Raw genomic sequence first — 20,330 nt, 5'->3', positions numbered from 1 at the left:
TGGTCACAAAGCACTGAGCTGATCTCCCCTGTGCTATGCGGCTGCTTCCCACTAGCTATCTATTTTACATTTGGTAGTGTATATATGTCCATGCCACTCTCTCACTTCGTCCCAGCTTACCCTTCCCCCTCCCTGTGTCCTCAAGTCCATTCTCTACATCTATGTCTTTATTCCTGTCTTGTCCCTAGGTTCTTCAGAACCTTTTTTTTTGGATTCCATATATATGTGTTAGCGTATGGTATTTGTTTTTCTCTTTCTGACTTACTTCACTCTGTATGACAGACTCTAGGTCCATCCACCTCACTACAGATAACTCAATTTCGTTTCCTTTTATGGCTGAGTAATATTCCATTGTATATATGTGCCACATCTTCTTTATCCATTCATCTGTCGATGGACACTTAGGTTGCTTCCATGCCCTGGCTATTGTAAATAGAGCTGCAATGAACATTGTGGTACATGACTCTTTTTGAATTATGGTTTTCTCAGGGTATATGCCCAGCAGTGGGATTGCTGGGACTAGAACATTTAAAATGACGTTTGCGGCTCACACTTGTGGCTTGCATTATATTTCTATTGGCCAGTGCTCTCTGGGCACATTCCTGAAGGATGAGTGCTGCTTTCACATCCCAGCCCACCCTCATCTGGCTGGGAGGGTCAGAGTTTGCTGAGTGCAGGGCAGGGCCTGGCGCACAGCGGGAGGGGCTGCTATGACTGCTGTTCTCCGCGCTGTCTTCCCAGAGGGCCCCTCCCTCTGGGCCCCATGTAGGGCTCCTGCAGTACAGGGCAGGCAAGCTGGGGTGCCCCACAGGGTCAGACACAGGACTCAGCCTATCCATGGGTCCGGCCCTCCTGCAGGTCCTGCGGAGCTACAACAATATCGAAGAAGACTGCACTGTGTGCCCGTCCTGGTGCCTGAGGCTCCGGGCACGAGGGCACAGCTATTGTGCTGGCTTGGAGCACCACATCCCTCAGTATACCCTGGATGCCCCCAAGGTGAGCGTGGCCCCAGCAGCGGTGGGAGGTGGAACAGGGGAGCCTGGCTTCTGCCGTGGCCTGCAGATCCCTCTCCTGTCTCTGATGGCCTCAGAAACATGTCGAGCACCCTCCCTGGCCGTCCCAACCTCCCCACTGCCAGCCCCTGGGGCTCTGCGCCCATCAAGGACTCTCTCCTGGACCGCAGCACTGGGACTGGGAAGGGGCTGGGGCTTAGACCTATGGCTCCGGCCTGCCCCACCTGAAACACTCCCCGGTCCTCTCACTCAGGTTTAAAAGTCTCTAGCTCCTCTGTTCGCTATGTTTACTGAGTGCCTGCTAGGGATATGACCACCCACGTCATGAGCCCCTGCCCGTGGGGATCATCCAGCCCTGGAGGGGTCGCAGAGCCCGCCCCTTGGTTGGACCCCATCCTCAGGGAGTCATGATTCCCAGGTCTCTCAGAAGGGCCCTTGGAGGCCCCGTCTGACCTGAGCCCCAGGATGACGCAAGCCTGAGAAACATAGATTCTAGAGCCAGGTGGCCAAGTTCTAATCCTGGTTTCTCCTTCGATGCCTCTTCCCAGTTCTGTTTCCATCGTCAGTCTTATCATCCGTCTGCACTTTCCCCACGCCTCATGTTGCTAGAAAGGTGCCACCTTTGGACAATGTGCTTGGGGTGATCTTGCCCCCCCACTAGTTATACTTCTGCTCAAGGGCACCCCTTCCCAAAGCCCTCCTGACTGCACAGGGGCCCCCTCGCTGACCCTGACCCCCACCCCTTTCCCTTGGCCAGTTCCTCGCAGCAGTTTGTGGCCTTTACTAAAATCCAGCAGATTCTGGGCCCATGTTGCCCCCTAACCCCCACCCCACCCCCACCTCACGCACGGTGCTCATCTCCCCAGCTGGATGGGGCACCCAGGGCAGCAATTTCAGCCTTGTGTTTGGTACCCGGCCCAGCTCTTTGCCTGGTGCTGGCTACACCCTAAATGCTTAAGGAATGTTTGGAAGCTGGGATTGCTGGGGCTTTCCCTTTCCCAGAGTGGGGTTCCCCTCAGCTACCAGCATGAGAATCATCTAGAAGGGGCTGCTTACCCCCAGAGCTTCTGGACCAAGATCTCGGAAACTGGGTTCTCCAAAGGATGATCTGAGGGCGCCCTAAGATGGAAGAAACTTGGGGTGGGGGTCTCAGGGGCTTGAGTTTCCCGGAGTCTATTCCTGTGGCCACCCCATCTCTCTGCCTGGAGGTCTCTGGAGGACAGAAGCATTTTTTGGTGCCACGCTGTGTCCCTCCATCCCCCGCCCCCAGGGCACTGACTGGGTTGTGCAGAGACATCTTGGATCTCCTGAGAGATGGGTCCACCCAAGCCCACACAGACTTCCCTGAGCGTGTGGGGGGGGGGGGATGGGCAGGGCGTGTAGATCTGAGCATGGGTCCCTCTTCTCTCGCACCCCAGCTATTTCCTGCAGTGTCCCCCAGCGAACCCTCCTACCGCAGCCTGCTACTGATCAACAAAGGCTCCATGCTGCTGACCTTCAACCTGGCCCCCAGAAGCAGCTCGGACGTCTCCCTACGGCCCAGCTCGGGCCTCGTGCCCCCTGGGGCCCACCAGATCTTCCTCATCTCTACCTACCCCAAGGGCACCTCCTGGAAGCAGCATGTTTTCTACTTGCAGTTCAATTTCTGCCCCCAGTATCTCAAGGTAGGAGGCAGGGGTAGGGACTGGGTCCTCAGGAGGGAGCCATAGTCTGGGGCTTCCCTTTTCAAAGCCACATTCTGGGACTGGCCTCTAAAGCTCCCCTAAAGTAGCTCAGGGGCTATTCCTCCTCCAGGAAGTGGCACGGCAGGGAGAGGACCCCTCGGCCACATCTGGGAACAGCTATCCTCAGGACGCTGCCTGTCCACCTTACGGGATTGGGACAAGAAAAAGGGTGCAGAGGTCCCCAAGGAAGGACTGGGGGCAACCCAAGACTCATATCTGCAGGTGGTAGAAGGGTGTTTGGGGCCAAGGCAGGGAAAGGGTCCAGGGTGTTGGACCCATGTCTGGCCCATGAAATGGTCTGTACATCCTCTTTCAGTCCCTGAGTTCTTTTCCTTATCTCCTGGGTCAGTCACTACATACTCTGCCTTTGGCAGAAGCTGCCCATGCGCAGGCTGGTGGAGGGCCTTTTGCTGCCCTCTCCGAGGGGGAAAAGCTGCCCGCCCCTGTCTTTTGGGGGAGCCAGGGCTGCAGGGTGACGTCAGGGCACTGTCCTCCCTTCACTGGCCCCAGGAGGTAAGCATGCAGAGCCGGGAGGAGCCGCTGCAGCTGAAGCTGGACACCTGTAAAAGCGTCTTCTTCAAGCCCACCTGGGTGGGTTGCTCCTCCACCAGCCTCTTCACCTTCCAAAACCCCTCGCGTCTACCTCTGGAGTTTGAGTGGAGGGTCTCCCAGCAGCACCGGAAGATGCTGGCCGTCCAGCCCACCAGGGGGATTATCCAGCCCAATGAGAGCCTTGTGAGTGCCCTGCCACACCGCCAAGGGCCAGAGGGAAGGGGCCCGTCATCCTCACCTTCACCATCGTCTCTTACGCATGCCTATCAGGGGGCAAGCTTACTTTCCCATTCAATCCACAGTCATTTCTTCCAGCCTTATGGGTCGGTATGATTGTTACCACACCCCCATTTTACAAAGAAGAATTGAGACTTAGAGGGGGAAAATAGCCATTTACTGAGACTGTGAATTAGGAAGTGCAAAGCTGGGACTTGAAGCAGGGTTTCTGATGTCAGTGCCCAGAAACGAGTCCAGTCTCCATTCCTGGTCCCCACAGTGGTGAGATCACTGGGAGATGGTGTGGAGCCAAATGGGTGGCTATCATTAAGGAGTGAGGAAGAGGGCTCGTGGACATCAAAGTGGCAGGTCCCTGGAGGGGGCACGGATGAGATCCAAACTAGCAGACTCCCATCCCTGGTCTAGGGCCTCCTAGTTGGGGAGACCAAACTTGAGCCAAGAACCACCAACACACGGTGTCTGTTAGAAGCCGGGGGTAGTAATCTGCAAGGCGAGAGACCACACAGACTTTGGAGTCAACCTCAAGAGTTCACACCCCAGCTCCTACCAAGCGCCCTCATCAGCTATGTGACCTTGGGCAAGTTACCCCACTTCTCTGAGTCTCCAGTTTCTCATCAGACAATGAGGCACTAAAATAATATCACTTACCTCGTGGGGCTAAGGGATCGAGGGGCTAAGGGAGATAACATAGCACATGATGTGTGTAAGTGCCTGGCATGGGGAGACACTCAGAATGGGTTACCATAGCCTGATATTCTGCAGCGGGACCTTAGACGTCCAAGAGCCTGGGCAGGGGTTCCCAGAGACCCCCATGCAGGGCTAATCTCTGTGACCCCAGACGCTGACGTGGACCTTCAGCCCTCTGGAGGAGACCAAGTACCTGTTCCGAGTGGGGATGTGGGTCTGGGAAGCTGGCCTGCCCCCAAACACTAAGCCCTCCGCCACCACCCACTACATGCTCCGGCTGGTGGGCTTGGGCATCACCAGCAGCCTCTCCGTGAGTGGGAGGACCCCGGCGGGTAGGGGAGGGGGCAGGGGACCAGGGCGTATGCGGGAGGGAAGGCCCCAGGGTGCCTGAACGCAGGGGGTGGGAGTCTTCTGGCCCCCCGGCTCTCACCCCTGGACCTGCCCTTCCTTGGGGATTCTCTGAGGCCAGGGTTGGGAAAGACGGGGCCATGGTCCTGGGGGAGCCCCCCACCCCGGCCTGGCTGACTCTGGCCCTCAGGCAAAGGAAAAGGAGCTGGACTTTGGGAACGTGCTGGTGAACAGCAAGCAGACCAGGATGCTGGTGCTCCTGAACGATGGCAACTGCACCCTCTATTACCGCCTGTTCCTGGAGCAGTGCAGCCCTGAGGCTGTCGGCAATGGCCCCCTCGGTACTCAGGCCTGGGCGGGACTGGGCTGGGAGGCAGGCAATGAGGGGCGCTGGTTAAGACTGGTTAACCAGACCATGGTTTGGGGGCAGGCAGAGCAGGGCTTAAAACTTGGTGCTTCCACTTCCTAGATGTGTGGTGTTGCCGGGTGATTGTCCTCTCTGAGCCTCAGCTCCCTCATCTGTAAAATGGGGCTACTGGTGGCGCCTGCCTCACCGAGCAGCTAGGTGGCGCAAAGTGCTTAGCAGATGCCAGTGACACCAAGACACATCCTCACACTGTCTTGATCTGGAGGAAGCACTCTGCTCCCCATTTCCTGGCTCAGGGCCTGCTCTCTAACCAGAGCAATGCTGGTCCAGGGGAGAGTATCTGGGGGGGAGCAAGAGGAAAGGCTGGACCTCTCTGGGCTGCACTGAGGGCCTCCTCTGCCCTTGACCCCACCCGGTCATTCCTGAGCAGCTCTGCAGCTGGACCGCACAGAAGGGAGCATGCCGCCCCGGTCCCAGGACACCATCTGCCTGACCGCCTGTCCCAAACACCGCTCCCAGTACTCCTGGACCATCAGCTACTCTCTCCTCTCCCACAGAGGTACCTGGGCCATCTGGCATGGAGAGTCAGGACCAGAGAGGAAAGGGGGAGGACTGTGTGACCAGGACTTGGGGTGGGAGGATGCCAAGGGTTCAGACAGAGCTAGCAGAGTGGGTGTGAGTGTGCCAGGGTGTGCCTTTGGGTGTCTGGTGAATATGCCTCATACCAACCACATCTGTATGTGTGGGTGTCCGTTTGTGTGTGCCTGAGCTGTGGAGGACTCAACGTGAAGAGCTGGGCGCTGTGCTGATTTACTGTGGGATCTTAAGCAAATCCTCAGCTGCCCTGGGCCTCAGTTTCCTCCTTCATAAAATGAGGTTGTTACCATCCTGCCCCGGGGCTGACTGCTAGGAGCCCAGCACAGGAGAGTGGCTAAGAGTGTGGACTCCCTGGAATTGGATCCTGGCCTCAGCACTTATTAGCCATGTAATCTTAGCGACTTGTTTAACCTCCCTATGCCTCAGTTTCCACATCTGTAAAATGGGGATAATAATGGTGCACAGGCAAACCTTGAAAACATTATGCCAAGTGAAAGGAGCCAGTCACAAAAAGCCACACATTATATGATTCCATTTATGTGAAACACCCAGAATAGGCAAATCTACAGAGACAGAAAGTAGATTAGTGGTTGCCAGGGGTGAATGGAGAATGACAGCTACTTGGTACTGGGTTTCTTTGGGAAAGCCTGAAAATGTTCTAAAATTTGTGGTGATGGTTGCACAACCCTGAATATACAAAAAATATCACTGAATTGTATGTGTTAAAAGGGTTAATTTTATGGCATATAGATTATATCTCAATAAAGCCATTAGTAAGTATTATCAATAGTTTGAAAACAGTGCACAGTGGTGTTTGCAAAGCACTTAGGACAGTGCCTGGTCCATAGAAAGTATCAGATAAAGTTTGGCTGTTGTTGGAAGTAACCCAGAGTCTGCCCCTGACAAAGGTCCTGGGACAGGTTTCCCAGGACCCCTGCATCCTCAGCCTGTACGTCCCGCCCCAGGGGAGCTGGGAGGTGAGCCCACCCCTCTCTCCCACACCGCTTTCCCCCAGATAACAAGGTTGGGGAGAAGCAGGAGCTGTGTCGCGTGTCCCTGATGGCCGTGTACCCCCTACTCTCCATCCTGGATATCTGCTCCATGGGCAGTGCCGAGGGCATCACCCGGAAGCACCTGTGGCGCCTCTTCTCCCTAGACCTGCTCAACAGTTACTTGGAGCGCGACCCCACCCCCTGGGAACTCACCTACAGAGTGCCCACCCGGCACAGGTGAGGTGGGCCTGGGGGAGAGGCAGGGCCTGTCTGGGGATGTTCTTGGAGCTTTCCGTCCATGCCCTCAGCCCCAGGCCCTGTCCCAGAAGGGGCTCCCTATCTCCTCCCCAATTCCTGCCCATCCCCGGAGGAGCACGGAGAAGGCAGGGATGGGCTTGAGGTCTAAAGTGCTGACCCACCCCTGCCCCTGACTCCCAGATTCTTCAATTTCCCACCTGTGGGGAGATGGGTGCCAAGCCAGCCACCCCTGGAAGGGCCCCATCCTGTCCCCAGCCCTGTTTCTGAGACCATTTCTCTGCTCCACACAGCACCAGCCAGATCCCCTCTGTCTTCACCCCTCTGAAGCTCAACTTCAATTTTGGGGCAGCACCAATAGACGCCCCACCCTCTGTGGTGCTCCTGGCCCTGAAGAACAGTGGAGTGGTGCCCCTGGACTGGTACAGAGGGGATGCCCGGGGAACCCGGGGGACAGGGGCTTGGAGGCCTTCTCTTGCTGGTGGTAGCCCTGGCCGCCTGGTGTCTGTGAAGTGTGCCCCCCGCCCCCACTGATGGATGTAGAGGCCAGGGTGGGACTAGGGCCGCCCAGCAGGACACCAGACCTGTCACTGGCTGAGTCGGGTCCACAGGCTCAGAAATGGTAGAATCACCCTATGGAGACTGGCAGGGTCATCTTCAGAGCTTAAGAAATGAGAAGTAAGCGTCTCGCATCTGCTGCACACTAACCACTGGGCTTTATGAGCCTCTTCGAGCCTCACACCAGCCCTGTGGAAAAAATACCCCTCTGCTGACTCTTTCACAGATGGGAGGCTAAGGACTCAACCAAGAGCATTCATCCATTAGAGGCAGAGCCAAGTTCAAGCCCAGATTTGTCCAACTCCAGAATCCCTGCCTACACTGGTTAGTCAGCAAGAAGCTGCGAGATGCTCCTGCATCCCGGGCATTGTGCTAGGCGCTGGGGCAGCCCCGACAGAGCCCCAGGCCAATGGGGGCCGGGCCTGCACGGGGGGTGAGTTGAGGGTCTCTGGCAGGGAAGGACAGTGCTCTGCTGCCACAGCGCCGTTGTCAGGGAGATGACAGGGCTAAGCAGAACCAGGTGAGCTGCAGGAAGGGTCGAGGCTGGCCACGGGGCAGGCTGCACTTCCCCAGTCACATGGGGCCCAGGCCTGAAGACCTGAGCCCACCAAGCTGGGCCCTTCCTGTGCTTGGCTTTCCTCCCACTGGGGCCCCAAACTGGTGCCCAGTAAGCATCCTGTTTCCATGCCAGTGCCATTTCATTTTTCCCCTCCCTTCCTCTGCCACGCGCCTTGATTTCCTAGTAAACTTCCTTTTGATGACTTCCAACTTTGCTTGGCTAGGTGGAGGTGAGAAAGAAGTGTCCCCATCTGGGTCAGGCTTAGGGGAGAGAGCCAGGGGCCCAGCCTGGGCATGGTAGTGAGTGGATAAGAGTGAACATATGCGGGGCGGGGGGTGGGCCTCTGTGATCTCAGGAACCTTCCTGCCTGAGCCGAGCCATGGGGTGCGTGTGGGTGAGGCTGGTGGGGGGCTGCATCGTCCGGGGTGCAGTGGTCACCCTGTACTCTCTGGGTTGTCCTGCCCCTCCCTGTGGTGGAGGATGCCGGGGGAGCTGATTCATTAAGCGGCTCCTGTGTGAGAAGGGCTGGGACTGGGAGTAACTCAGGGCTCCTGGCCCTGAGTGACTGGGAAGCTTGGCAGGCTGGTGGGGAAGGCCCAGGGCCCGCCTGGAGCTCTGGATCTGCCATTCCCTGGGTTGTCTGTGGCTGGGAGCCAGGCCCTGCAGGGCTCAGGAGCGGGGGCAGGAAAAGCGGCGCTGGCCCGTGTCCTGGTGTGGAGCAGGGTACTTTGGTGGATTGTGCATGCGTGTGTATTTGTTTAGGAGCAAGCCAGCTCACACTCTCTATGGAGAGGGTCCAGGTCGCTGGAAACTGGGGTGGAGGAAAGCCAGGCAGAGTGCCCACCGAGCTGGGCCGTCCATTGGGAGATCATTGGAGGTTCAGGAAGGCAGTCCGTGCTTGTTCCCGGATTCCAAACGCAGGGAACCTTCCTTGGAAGGCTTGACTTTCCTAGGCTTTCTGTGTTGTTGTGTTTCCTTTCAATTTCTTAGAAGGCTATTTTTGAAAATTCTAGCCGGGTCTCGGCTAAACTCATAAGGAACAGACTGAAGGTTTTATTCCTGCCAAGACCAGTAAGAAATGGGGAGTGTGGCCTTGGCCTGCAGGCAGCAGCAGGCAGGACAGAAAACCTGCCGGGCATTTAAGGAGTGATCCCTCACCTCACAGGCATCAGATACACGGGTTAACATCATCTGTTCCCTCATTCGTTCATTAAGTCATTGGCTAAATGTTGACTGGGGCTTCCTAGGTGCAGGCTCCAGGCCCAGAGCTCAGAATAGCAATGCAGATGAGCCCAGGCCCTGCCCTCCAGGTGGGGCGGACCAACCTTTTGGTGCAGGGTGACAAGTGCTGTGAAAGAGGCTTGTGCAGCCACTTGCCTCTGTTTTGGAAGTGGTAGGTGGGGGAGGGCACAGGAGAAAGGCTTCCTGGAGAAAGCTACAGCCAAGCTAGACCTGCAGCCCAGGGAGCAGAGGCAGAGAGGCTGCGAAGAGCCTCCCAGACGGAGGGCCTAGCGCGGACATGGGTAAGAGAAGAGGGCACAGTGTGGCTGCAACGTTGATAGGTGGGCGGGCAGGGCCTTGGACTCCTTCTCCTTCTGAGAAGGATTCATGGCTTGAGGCAGGGGGACAGGTTGGCAGGCTTCCGCAGTCCGCAGCATTCTAAAAGGTGCTGTCAAAATTCCTACAACAAAAGGTGGTAGCAATTTCTTCTCTCCCTACCTGTGTTCGAAGATGTCCGTTCTTTCTAAACTTACCAGCATTGGATGTAACTGTCATGATTCAGATGTGAAAATATTTAAGATTGATTCAAGGGAGTTTTGATTTGCATTTCCCAACTCCCCTTGAGCCTTTTCAGATGTGTTGGCTGTTTTCTTTCCCCCTTCTGGCTGTTCCCTCATCATAACCTCTGCCCGTTTTGAGGACAGTTCTGTGCCATCCCTCTGAGAGTTCAGGGATCCTTCTTCTCAGATTGTGACCTTGGGACCCCTTTGTCACTTATTTGGTCACCATTTAGAGTGCAGTATCTGCTTTAGTACAGCACCAGGCATTACAGGGGCACTAATTCTATGCCCAGCCTTGCTTTGGATTCAAGACTACTAGCCCTCTTGGGGACCCTTGGTTGGTGCTGCTGGCATTCCTAGGTGGCTCAAATGACCCTTCCTAACAGCTTGTCACACAAACCCCTCCAGGGTCTGTGCCCAGCTCATAGTGGCCCACATATATAAGCAGCACGCTGACCCCTGGCACCCACAATGGGAGCCCCAATCTCCACTTTCCATTTAGTCACCAGGACCCTGCTTCTGTTCCTGGGTTTGGGGGCCGTTATGAAATGAGAATCCACAACTGCCGCGTTTGCCCAGCCATGCATGGGACAGCTTGCCTACTGGGGGATGAAGAGAAGGCCTCCATCCATCCTGCCTGGGGCTCAGAGCTCCTGCCTCTGTTCTGACTGAGAGGCTCCACCCCTTCTGCTTTGCACCCCTTTCCCAGGGCCTTCCTCTTCCCAAGTGACCAGCAGATCGACCTGGAGCTGTGGGCAGAGCAGGTGGAGTTTGACTGCACCGAGCTGCACCAAATGCGCGTGCAGGACAATTGCATATTCTCCATCAGCCCCAAGGCTGGGAGCCTGAGTCCTGGGCAAGAGCAGATGGTGGAGTTCAAATACAGGTGCTGCCCCCACCGCCCACCCTGCACTTCCAGTCCTGGAGACCCCCTTCCCCCCAACTCCTGGAGGAAGCTGGCCTTGTACTGTGTGACTCCAGGGTACCCTGAGTGGCCACCACCCTGAGAAGGCCCCGCCTTCCCACCTGCAGGGGAAGTTTAATTTTCCTCTTGCCCCATCCCAGCTCAGGGGTTTCCACGTAGCTGCCCCCAAAGCCATAGGTGTGCCATGACCTCTTGTTCTCCCACTCGTACCAGGGTTCAGTAACTCATCCCAGACTCTCTCCTCCCTTCCAGCCACCTGTTCATTGGCACTGATCGCCTCCCGGTGCTCTTCAAGGTGTCCCATGGCCGGGAGATCCTGGTGAGGCCCAGCCCTGGTCCTGTCCTGGAAAACCAAAAGAGAGGCACAGGGAGCCATGCTCCCTAGAGAGATGGGGGTCCAGATCTCTCTGCTGGGTACTTCAGTTCCTCCCAGGGAAGGATGCTACTCACAGGCTTTCTATTTCCAGCTAAATTTCATAGGTGTGACAGTGAAGCTAGAGCAGAAGTACGTGCACTTCACCTCCACCAGCCATCAGTTCATCCCTGTCCGCATCGGCGACACACTGCCCCCGAGGCAGGTCAGTGGTCTACATTGTCCTGGTCACCAGGAGGCTTAAGTATTGATCTCTGTGTATCTGTATCAGCCCTTGACAGGATGACAAGGACCCTGCCCTCACTCTAAGAGGTGGGGTGGCAGGTTGAACCCCAAGACTGGGCAACTGGGAAAGACCCAAGGCGAGAGGCTTCAGCTTCTTGGCACTGGTGCTAAACCTTTTGCCAGGCCTCATTCCCATGCAAAAGCAGGGAGTTCCTTCCTCTAACACAGGGTTCTTCAAACTTCTTTGACCATGAGCCACACTAATATATTTTGGAAAACCCAATACATACATACACATACAACTGAAACAAAACAAATTAATACGTGCACCACTACATGCTAAGTACTCTGATGTTTTCTTTTTTATTTTATTCTGTTCCATTTTTTAAAATGTTTTATTTATTTTATTTTACTTATTTTTATTTTTGGCTGTGTTGGGTCTTCGTTGCTGTGCGCGGGCTTTCTTCTAGTTGCGGCGAGCGGGGGCTGCTCTTCGTTGTGGTGCGCAGGCTTCTCATTGCGGTGGCTTCTCTTGTTGCGGAGCATGGGCTCTAGGCGCACGGGCTTCAGTAGTTGTGGTGCGTGGGCTCATTAGTTGTGGCTCACGGGCTCTAGAGCGCAGGCTCAGTAGTTGTGGCACACTGGCTTAGTTGCTCCGTGGCATGTGGGATCTTCCCAGACCAGGGCTCGAACCCGTGTCCCCTGCATTGGCAGGCATGTTCTTAACCACTGCACCACCAGGGAAGCCCTGTTCCATTTTTTAAATGCTGGACATGACCTGATAAATTGGTTTCATGACCTGCTTACTAATGGGTCTCTGTCACAGTTTGAAAATCACTGCCCCAAAAAGGGCATCTTTCTGGAGCGTGAAAAGCTAGAATGTAAATCCTCAAAGCTATAGAATTTTCTTTATTAATTGGAGGGAATCAGGTTCCTTTGTTCTGAAAATGTACATTGGAAATCTCCAAGAGAGGATATAGTATTTTCACAAACATCTCACCACTCTGAAATTTCTAACAATTGAGAAGCCCTTCTGTTTCTGGGAAGGGGCCTTTAGCCACTCAGCCTAGAGGCAGAGGAATGGGCTTCCTAGACCTGAGAGGGGGTCTCATAGCCCCGAGCTCTGCTCACTGCCTTACACCACCCTTTACGCCACTGGCTTCCCAGAAGCGCCACCCAGAATCCCAGACCCTCAAAAGAGAAGGCAAAGACTCACATGCCAGAGAGACCAGACCACTCCCCCATGGCCCTGAACATAGACAATGGAAAAGGCCCCTAGATCTGGAGAAGACCCAGTTGTACCTCCAGCCAAACTCTACAACTGCAGCCAAGCTTCCTTTTTCATTCATAAGATGATGACAGATGGTGGCCTGGACCTGCAAGAGAGCAGAGGAAACAGAGAGAAATGAACAGATTTAATTTACATTTTGAAGACAGAATCACTGGGACTTGCTGGGGATTGGATCTGGGAAATAAGAGAAAGGGATGGATGAAAAATGTATTGGATTCCTAGTTTGAGCCACTGGAAATATGTAGTGCCATTTGCTGAAACAAGATACACTGGGGGAGGAATAGGTTTTAGAGTGAAGAGTTTGGTTTTGGCTGAATTTAAGAGGCCTATGAGACAACCAGGAGGAGTTGTTTAGTAGTAGTTGGATACCAGGTCTGAAGCTCAGAGGGTGGTCCAAGCTAGAGAAAGAACATCAGCACATTCAGGAGTGGGTGCGGAGAAAGATGAGGGGGCTGGACCTAAAGCCAGACAAACTTTATTCTCACTGTCTTCCTTTTTCTCATCTCTAACACGGAGGCTTGGACCAGAAGATCTCTGGTTTCAGGCAGGCCGTTCTGTGATTCCCCAACGTTGGAGTTAGTCTTGGGGAGACCTCATATCTTCCTTCTGCTCCCTTATCTGCCTTTAAGCACAACTACCTCTAATGGCAGACATGGAAAGTGGTAGCCTCACAGGTAGTTAGAATGAGAGCTTAGGAAACGATGAAGGGTCTGGATGGTGCATGCATGGACATTTCCCTAAATTCCAACACTAGGGACACGAGCATTAGTGTCCCCTTATACCTTGACTAAGGTAAGTTGAGAGCAAATAAAATAAGAATTACAGATTATACTAAAATGTCACAGGCTGAAAATACAGTTATATACTTCTTGGGTGATCCAGCCATAAGGGAAATCAGAGGTATTTAAGGGAGCTCTGGGACTGTAAGGGTGACGTCACGGGGCTCAACCTGCCCTCCCACAGTGGACACAGAATCCCAGGCTCTCTGAATTGCAGCCCTGAGCTGGTGTGGAGATTTCCCTATTCCTTCCCCCTGCAGATTTATGAGCTGTATAACGGTGGCTCGGTGCCCGTGACATATGAGATCCAGACCAGCATCCTGTCGCAGGTTCAGGAAAAAAATTTTGATCACCCCATCTTCTGCTGCCTCAACCCCAAAGGGGAGATCCAGCCAGGTACAACTGCTCTTGTCTTCTGGATCTTCTCACCTATTGAGGCCAAGACCTACATGGTGAGCAGCAGCCTGGGCTAACACGGGCTTGGGGTGGGGGTTGGAGGTGGCCTCCCCAGCAGGCCTTGCTCTGACCAGTGCCTTCCCCCACCTTCCTAACTTCCCAGGTGGATGTGCCCATACACATCCTGGGATGGAACTCAGCCATCATCCGCTTCCAGGGAGTGGGCTATGACCCTCACATCATGGGCGACACAGCCCCATTCCACAACATCTCCTCATGGGACAATAGCTCCATCCACTCAAGGCTGATGGTTCCTGGACAGGTAGGGGGAAGGGAGCTGGGAAGTCCTGAGGCCTAGGAGGAGACTGAGGGCCCAGGGTGTCCACTGCAGAGGGATGGGGAGGCTGCGAAAGAAGAGACGGAGTTGAGAAGGGAGGGATACAGAGGTGAACCTGGAAGCAGCCCTCCTCCAGATTTAGGAGGCAGCACCAGCTCCATGAGAGGCTTACCCTGCCACCTAGTGCCCACAGGTGTTCCTGCTCCGGCCACTCCCCCTGCTGCAGGGCCCTCCACCCGCCCTTGCCTCTGGGCATTGGGATGGGGCTATTGAAAGGAGTAGAAAGAAGCTCTGCCATTCTAGGGCTCTGAGATATTATCTTCACATAGAACAGTCTCTCCCCTGGACCTAGATGGATTTTGCTGAAATATCTAGGGTCAGTAACACTACCTTTAGTTCACACACTCTTCACTGTTGGGAGGTCTGACACATCCATCCATCTATTTCCCCACTGATCCGCATGTCTGTTTATTCATCCATGTATCTCTCCATCCGTCCATTCACACACTTCTCCATCCATCCATCCACGCACTCATCCAGTTACTATTCACCAATACATCTGCTTGTCCACTCTTCCACTCCTACCCTCTTTGGACTCTTACTGAAGGATGAGTACTGTGGGGTCACAGAGAAGAGCCAGACAAAGTCTCAGCTCTGGAGGCATTCAGGGTCTAGACAGAGAGAAAGTGCCCCTTCCATGGCCTCAATCTTTCCAGATACCCCTACAACACAGCTCCTGCTGTGTGCCCAGTGAAGATGCCAACAGCTGATCACCTACTAATTTACAACCATCCTTCAGAGACTCAAATTTTGTTGGCTTTAGTTCTGCCTTCTCTAAGCGAATGCTGATTTCTCAGCCCTTCCAAGCCTATTTTAATGGTCAAAATCATAGGCTTTAGAGTGAGACTGCCAGGGTTTATCCCAGCTGTGCCTGTGAGAGACCTTTGGAAAATTATTTATGCTCTCTGAAACTTAGCAGCACATCTATAAAGTGAAGATGATAGTAGTACCTATATATAGTAGTGGCCTATATATTGGGCCACTGTGAGGATCAAATGCATGTCAATTGCCTACAGTGGTACCTGGCCTGTTGAAAGCATGCAGTGACTGGTAGTGGTTGCTATGCTTAGTATTTCCTCACCTCCCAAAGCTGCTGTTGTGTTGTCTCCACCAACAGAACGTCTTCCTGTCCCAATCTCATATCTCCCTGGGAAACATTCCTGTGCAGAGCAAGTGCAGCCGCCTGCTGTTCCTCAACAACATCTCCAAGAATGAGACAATTGTCTTTGTCTGGCAGCAGAAGGCTCTGGACTTTGGGGAGGTGAGAGTTCCCTGTGTTTACAGAATCAGAACCTCCAGAGGGGCTCTAGACTCACCCCATCCCATCCCACCCCATTCCACTCTATCCCATCCCATCCCACCCCATCCCATCCCCTATCCCATCTTGTCCCATCCAATCCCTGTGAAGCTCCAGAGACTCCTTCCCAAAATAAATAGGTGTCTGTGAGTCCTATGAGAGGAAAGGTGGCTCCCGAAGAGACGATCCCGTTTGTGGTGACCCTGAAGGCCTCAGTGCATGCCAGCTTCTATAACATGGACCTGGTATGCAAGGTAGGATCAGCCTTAGAGAGAAGCTGGGATGATGCACAGCTCCCAGTCTTGAGGTGTGGGGTGGTCTGTGAGATCCCCAGACCCCCAGAGAGAGGCAAAGGCCAACCTCTGGAAGAGTGGAGGGCCCACAGCACAGGCCCAGGCCAAGGCCCTCCAGACCTTGGTCTTCTCTCTCCTTGTCCTGAGCCACAGGTGTACCGGCAGAAACTCCTGAAGCAGTACCATAAGGAACTGCAGGAGTGGAAGGACGAGAAGTTGCGGCAGGAAGTGGAGTTCACCATCACAGATAGGAAAGCAAAGGTGAGGAGGGCAGGGTGGGCTTTGAACACCACAGAGCTTTCTGATTGGCCTTGCCAGAGGGGACAGAGGTGGTGGTCAGAGGTGGTCCTAAAAAACTGGTCAGCCTGACTTAAGAGATTAGATTTCTTTCATTAGGCTAAGCATAGCACATCCCCAAGAGACTCTCTGGATTCTGAAAGCTGGCTGACCATTCCCTGCTTCATGTAGCCTGTATTTAATGAATACCTACCTGGTGCTGGGCACTGGGGACCCAGGGGAAACCAGGCAGAGCTCACCTTCTGATGGAAGAGAGTGTGGCGTAGTGGTTTCAGGTACAGGCTCTGGAAACAAATTGCCCGGGTTTGTTTCCTGACTTTGATGATTTCTTGCTCTGTGATCTTAGTCAAGTTATTTAACCTCTTAGTTCCCTCAGCTGTATAATGGGGGGTAATATGACATCTGAGACTGGCTTCAAGATAATCCAGAGATGGGGTATAGATGAGACAAAATTGGTCATGAACTGCTAATTGTTGAAGCTGAGTGGGGGGTAATGGAAGATTCTTTGTAGCCCTCTCTCCACTTTTGTATACTTTTGAAATTTTCCATATTAAGAAGGTTAAAAAGGGAGTTCCCTGGTGGCCTAGTGATTAGGATTCCAGGCTTCCACTGCCATGGCCCGGGTTCAATCCCCGGTCAGAGAACTGAGATCCCACAAGCTGTGCAGCATGGCCAAAAATTAAAAGGTTAAAAAGAAAAGTTGTTAAAATGTTTTATTTTATTTTTTTAAAATTTACTTTATTTATTTATTTTTGGCTTCACTGGGTTTTCGTTGCTGCGTGCGGGCTTTCTCTAGTTGCGGCGAGTGGGGGCTACTCTTCGTTGCGGTGCGCGGGCTTCCCATTGTGGTGGCTTCTCTTGTTGCGGAGCATGGGCTGTAGGCGCGAGGGCTTCAGTAGTTGTGGCACGCGGGCTCAGTAGTTGTGGTTCACAGGCTCTAGAGCGCAGGCTCAGTAGCTGTGGCGCATGGGCTTAGTTGCTACGTGGCATGTGGGATCTTCCCAGACCAGGGCTCAAACCCGTGTCCCCTGCATTGGCAGGCGGATTCTTAACCACTGCACCACCAGGGAAGCCCCAAAATATTTTAAACTGTGAATAAATTGTTATCTGCTTTGTGGCACTGCTGCGAGGATTAAATGAGTTAATGCATGTAAAGTGCCTACAACAGTGCCTGACACCCAGTAAGCACTCACTAAACATGGGCTATTACTATTTATGCAGGGGAGACTGATAATAAATTATTCAAAATATCCACCTTGGATCCTCCTCCCCACGGTTGCATTCTTTTTTTTTTTGTCTGCGTTGGGTCTTCGTTGCTACACACTGGCTTTCTCTAGTTGCAGTGAGCAGGGGCTACTCTTCGTTGTGTTGCTTCTTATTGCAGTGGCTTCTCCTGTTGCGGAGCACGGGCTCTAGGCACACGGGCCTCAGTAGTTGCGGCGCACAAGCTCAGTAGTTGTGGCGCACGGGCTTAGTTGCTCTCCGGCACGTGGCATCTTCCCCGACCAGGGCTCAAACCCGTGACCCCTGCATTGGCAGGCGTATTCTTAACCACTGCGCCACCAGGGAAGTCCCCACTGTTTCATTCTTGCACCTCGATCACCCCTGTGTACTCCACACTGAACCCCCAGGGAGACACTACTCCCCTCTGAACCTCTGGCCCAACTGTGAAGGCAAATCATGTCTTGAGGGCTATGGGAGAAGGGAATTCTGAATTAAGGCTTAATAAGGGAGGCTGTTTCCTTAGCAAGCCAAACCACAAAGCCAAACCAGACAAGTACCCTTGGGGCAGCCTGCATTGTTTGGTGGCATCTCCATGTCTTTCCTTTAGTTAGGTAACCAGATTTTCCATGTCTGCAGGCAGCACTTCCCTAGGGAAGGTTCTGGAAGAGGGTGTGGCTGGGAGTTGGGCAGAACCAAGAGGGCAGCAGGTGCTGACATTGATTTCAGGCCCTCCATGGGTCAGCAGGAAGGGGAGGAAGAGGGGAGTCCCTCTAGGCCTCTTACATCCTAAGCAGGGGTCTCTTTGCTTCCACAGAGAAGGGCATATTGTACAGCTTGTGAACCTGTGAGGAAGTACAGGGTGAGGACGTAAGCCCAGGCCTATCTCCTTGGGATAACTTGAGAGGATCCTTGCTTCCTCTCCAGAGATACCTCCAACCTCTGGTCTAGTCTCCTGGAAGGGAGGGATGAAAGTGCCAATGGGTGGGGATGAAATGCCAGGGGTGTCACAAAAAACCTGGTTGGGGGGCTAGGGACCCATCAGTGATGGGAATGCAGTCCCTAAGCCCCTGTCATCCGTGCCTCCCCTTTCCCAAAGACACTGCCCCCCATCAAGAACCAGTGGTGTCTCAACTGGCCAACCAGCTGGAACCTTAAGATCGCGAAGGAGGAGACACACTGGCCATGCCCCCAGCCGCCCTCACCAGGGATGCTCAGCTTAGGCCTCACTGCCCGCGCCCATGCCACCGACTACTTCCTGGCCAACTTCTTCTCTGACTTTCCCCGCCACTTCTTGCACCGGTGAACTCTCAGGGAGGGAGGGGTCTGCTTTCTCTGCTCTCTGCCACCCTCCCGCTCTAGAACAGGACTGCCCAGACCTAACCCTTGCTGAGGGCTTGGAGCACGTGCGGCATCACTGGGACTTCTGGGGCACTGCTGGGCCCAGAATGTCCCCATTACTGTTAGGCCCTTATGAGGAGGGGGCAAAGAGCCAGAGCCCCTGGGGAACCCACTTAGGCCTCCCTGCCTCCCCTCCTTCCTTCCCTTTCCAACTTGGAGCCTCTCCAGGTCCTTTGCCGACTCTGAGAGTTGGGCTTGGTTCCCCAAATGCAGCAGCACTATGTTGGGTTAAGGCTGGGGGCTGCCCCAGACTCACCTATGTCCTCGTGACTGGGCAGCCACCGTCACTGCTCATGCCCCCAACCCCAGCGTGGTGGCTTGCCCAGGCCACTCAGAATGCCACGGCCTGCCCCAGGGAGCTGCCAAAGAGGAAGTACCCCAGGGAGGAGTCGGAGGCTGGTGAGGAAGAATCCCTGGACAAGTGGGCCCCTGTCTCCAAGCAGGAGAAGCAGCTCCTGACTGACTGTCTCACCACCATAATCAGGTGACCACCCACCCCCTAAATGCTCACCCCTCCATCTCCCTAGTTCATTCGTCAATTCTGGGTCCACCCAAAGCCCCTGAAATCCCAGCCCTTCCTTTCCTGAAAGATAGAACTTCCTCACAAGATCCTTCCACTGGTGGTCCCAGGCCCTCCAGGATGGTACAGCTCTAATGGAGCTGGCTGGAGGAATCCTCAGGGCTGGGTCCTGAGTTCTGCCTTGTCATGGCTGGTAGATGTGGTCTGGAGCCAGTTCACTGTCTCTCCAGGGCTCCGGCCCTCATCTGTGTAGCTCTGACATCCTGGCTCTTCCTCTACCATATAATGTTCACCTTTAAGAATCCACGGGGCCCAGAGATGCCTTTTTCTAAAGAAGGAATGGGAGGGAGCAACTGATCAGGGGCTCCCCTCCCCGCACTTAGCACATGTTTGTGGACACAGTAGTCAAGAACCACCCCTTGGGGAGCCCTGAAGCCAGAGCCCCCCACAGGGGGCTGCAAGGCCTCTCAGTGAGGACCTTCTCCTCCTCCCTGCCACCCAGGGGTCTGCTAGAGGACAAGATCTTCCATGAGGCTGTGGACCGAAACCTGGTGGAGCAAATGCCTTACTTCTGCCAGTTCTGGAATGAGCAGTCGGCAAGGTTCATGGTCCAGAACAGCAGCCTGCACTTAGTGTCAGCCATGTCTCAGTCCTCCAACAGCTCTGAGGTCAGCAAAGACAAAGAGGAGGAGGAAGACGAACGGAGGCTGAGGAAGAAGGAAGAGGGGGAAGAGGAGAAGAAGGACGAAGGGGAAGAGGAGGAGCTGGAGGAGGAAGAGGAGGAACAGGTGGAGGAGGAGATGGAAGAGGAGAAGGAGATGGAAGAGGAGGAGCTGCAGGAGAAGGAAGAGAAGTTGCCCTGGACGGAGATTAAGCCCACGCTGCAGCCCACGTCCCAGGAGTTCCTGAAATGGCAGTGGCAGCAACAGCTGAAGGTCTTACTGAAGGAGAAGCAAGAGCAGGACGAGAAGGAGGCCATCAGCCGGTAAGCAGCCAGAGCGAGGTGAGGGTTTGGGGTGGGGGGGGTCAAGTGCAGAAGGATCCTAGGAGGCGATGGTGTGCTGGGGCTCTACCTGTGTGAGCTTCTCTTTCCAACTCAGTGTTCATTGACATCACTGTTGGACGCTTAAGACCTCAGTGGGAATATTTATGAAATGGTGATCCAAGCTTTAATTTTCTTCTCCAAGAGCAGACTATTAACATTTACCATCACACCACTTCCAGGAGGGTGATTATAGTCGTCAA

General features: G+C 54.2%; 1 protein-coding gene across 23 annotated transcripts in view; it reads left to right on the top strand.

Moving 5' to 3' along the window:
* Nucleotides 1–20,330, top strand: part of CFAP65 (cilia and flagella associated protein 65) — a 47,769-nt gene that overhangs the window by 26,574 nt on the left and 865 nt on the right. For 13 of the 23 annotated variants that reach the window (XM_082466041.1, XM_082466035.1, XM_082466048.1 and 10 more), the window contains 20 exons: nucleotides 859–996; nucleotides 2,432–2,677; nucleotides 3,248–3,472; nucleotides 4,365–4,523; nucleotides 4,752–4,902; nucleotides 5,359–5,487; nucleotides 6,541–6,754; nucleotides 7,066–7,194; nucleotides 10,380–10,556; nucleotides 10,848–10,914; nucleotides 11,063–11,173; nucleotides 13,524–13,715; nucleotides 13,823–13,981; nucleotides 15,174–15,317; nucleotides 15,494–15,607; nucleotides 15,800–15,907; nucleotides 17,982–18,026; nucleotides 18,264–18,466; nucleotides 18,921–19,049; nucleotides 19,588–20,070. In XM_082466041.1, the coding sequence (XP_082322167.1) occupies nucleotides 859–996; nucleotides 2,432–2,677; nucleotides 3,248–3,472; nucleotides 4,365–4,523; nucleotides 4,752–4,902; nucleotides 5,359–5,487; nucleotides 6,541–6,754; nucleotides 7,066–7,194; nucleotides 10,380–10,556; nucleotides 10,848–10,914; nucleotides 11,063–11,173; nucleotides 13,524–13,715; nucleotides 13,823–13,981; nucleotides 15,174–15,317; nucleotides 15,494–15,607; nucleotides 15,800–15,907; nucleotides 17,982–18,026; nucleotides 18,264–18,466; nucleotides 18,921–19,049; nucleotides 19,588–20,070 (3,323 nt within the window). Of the gene's footprint in view, nucleotides 1–858; nucleotides 997–2,431; nucleotides 2,678–3,247; nucleotides 3,473–4,364; nucleotides 4,524–4,751; nucleotides 4,903–5,358; nucleotides 5,488–6,540; nucleotides 6,755–7,065; nucleotides 7,195–10,172; nucleotides 10,557–10,847; nucleotides 10,915–11,062; nucleotides 11,174–13,523; nucleotides 13,716–13,822; nucleotides 13,982–15,173; nucleotides 15,318–15,493; nucleotides 15,608–15,799; nucleotides 15,908–17,981; nucleotides 18,027–18,263; nucleotides 18,467–18,843; nucleotides 19,050–19,587; nucleotides 20,071–20,330 lie in introns of those variants that run through there. The other 10 variants (XR_014265033.1, XM_082466043.1, XR_014265032.1 and 7 more) reach the window with 10 other exon arrangements.

Source organism: Balaenoptera physalus, assembly GCF_965194825.1.
Source record: "Balaenoptera physalus genome assembly, chromosome: 6".
NCBI lineage: Eukaryota > Metazoa > Chordata > Mammalia > Artiodactyla > Balaenopteridae > Balaenoptera > Balaenoptera physalus.
The sequence above is the reverse complement of the archived record's forward strand: the minus strand, read 5'-3'. Positions and strand labels throughout refer to the sequence as shown.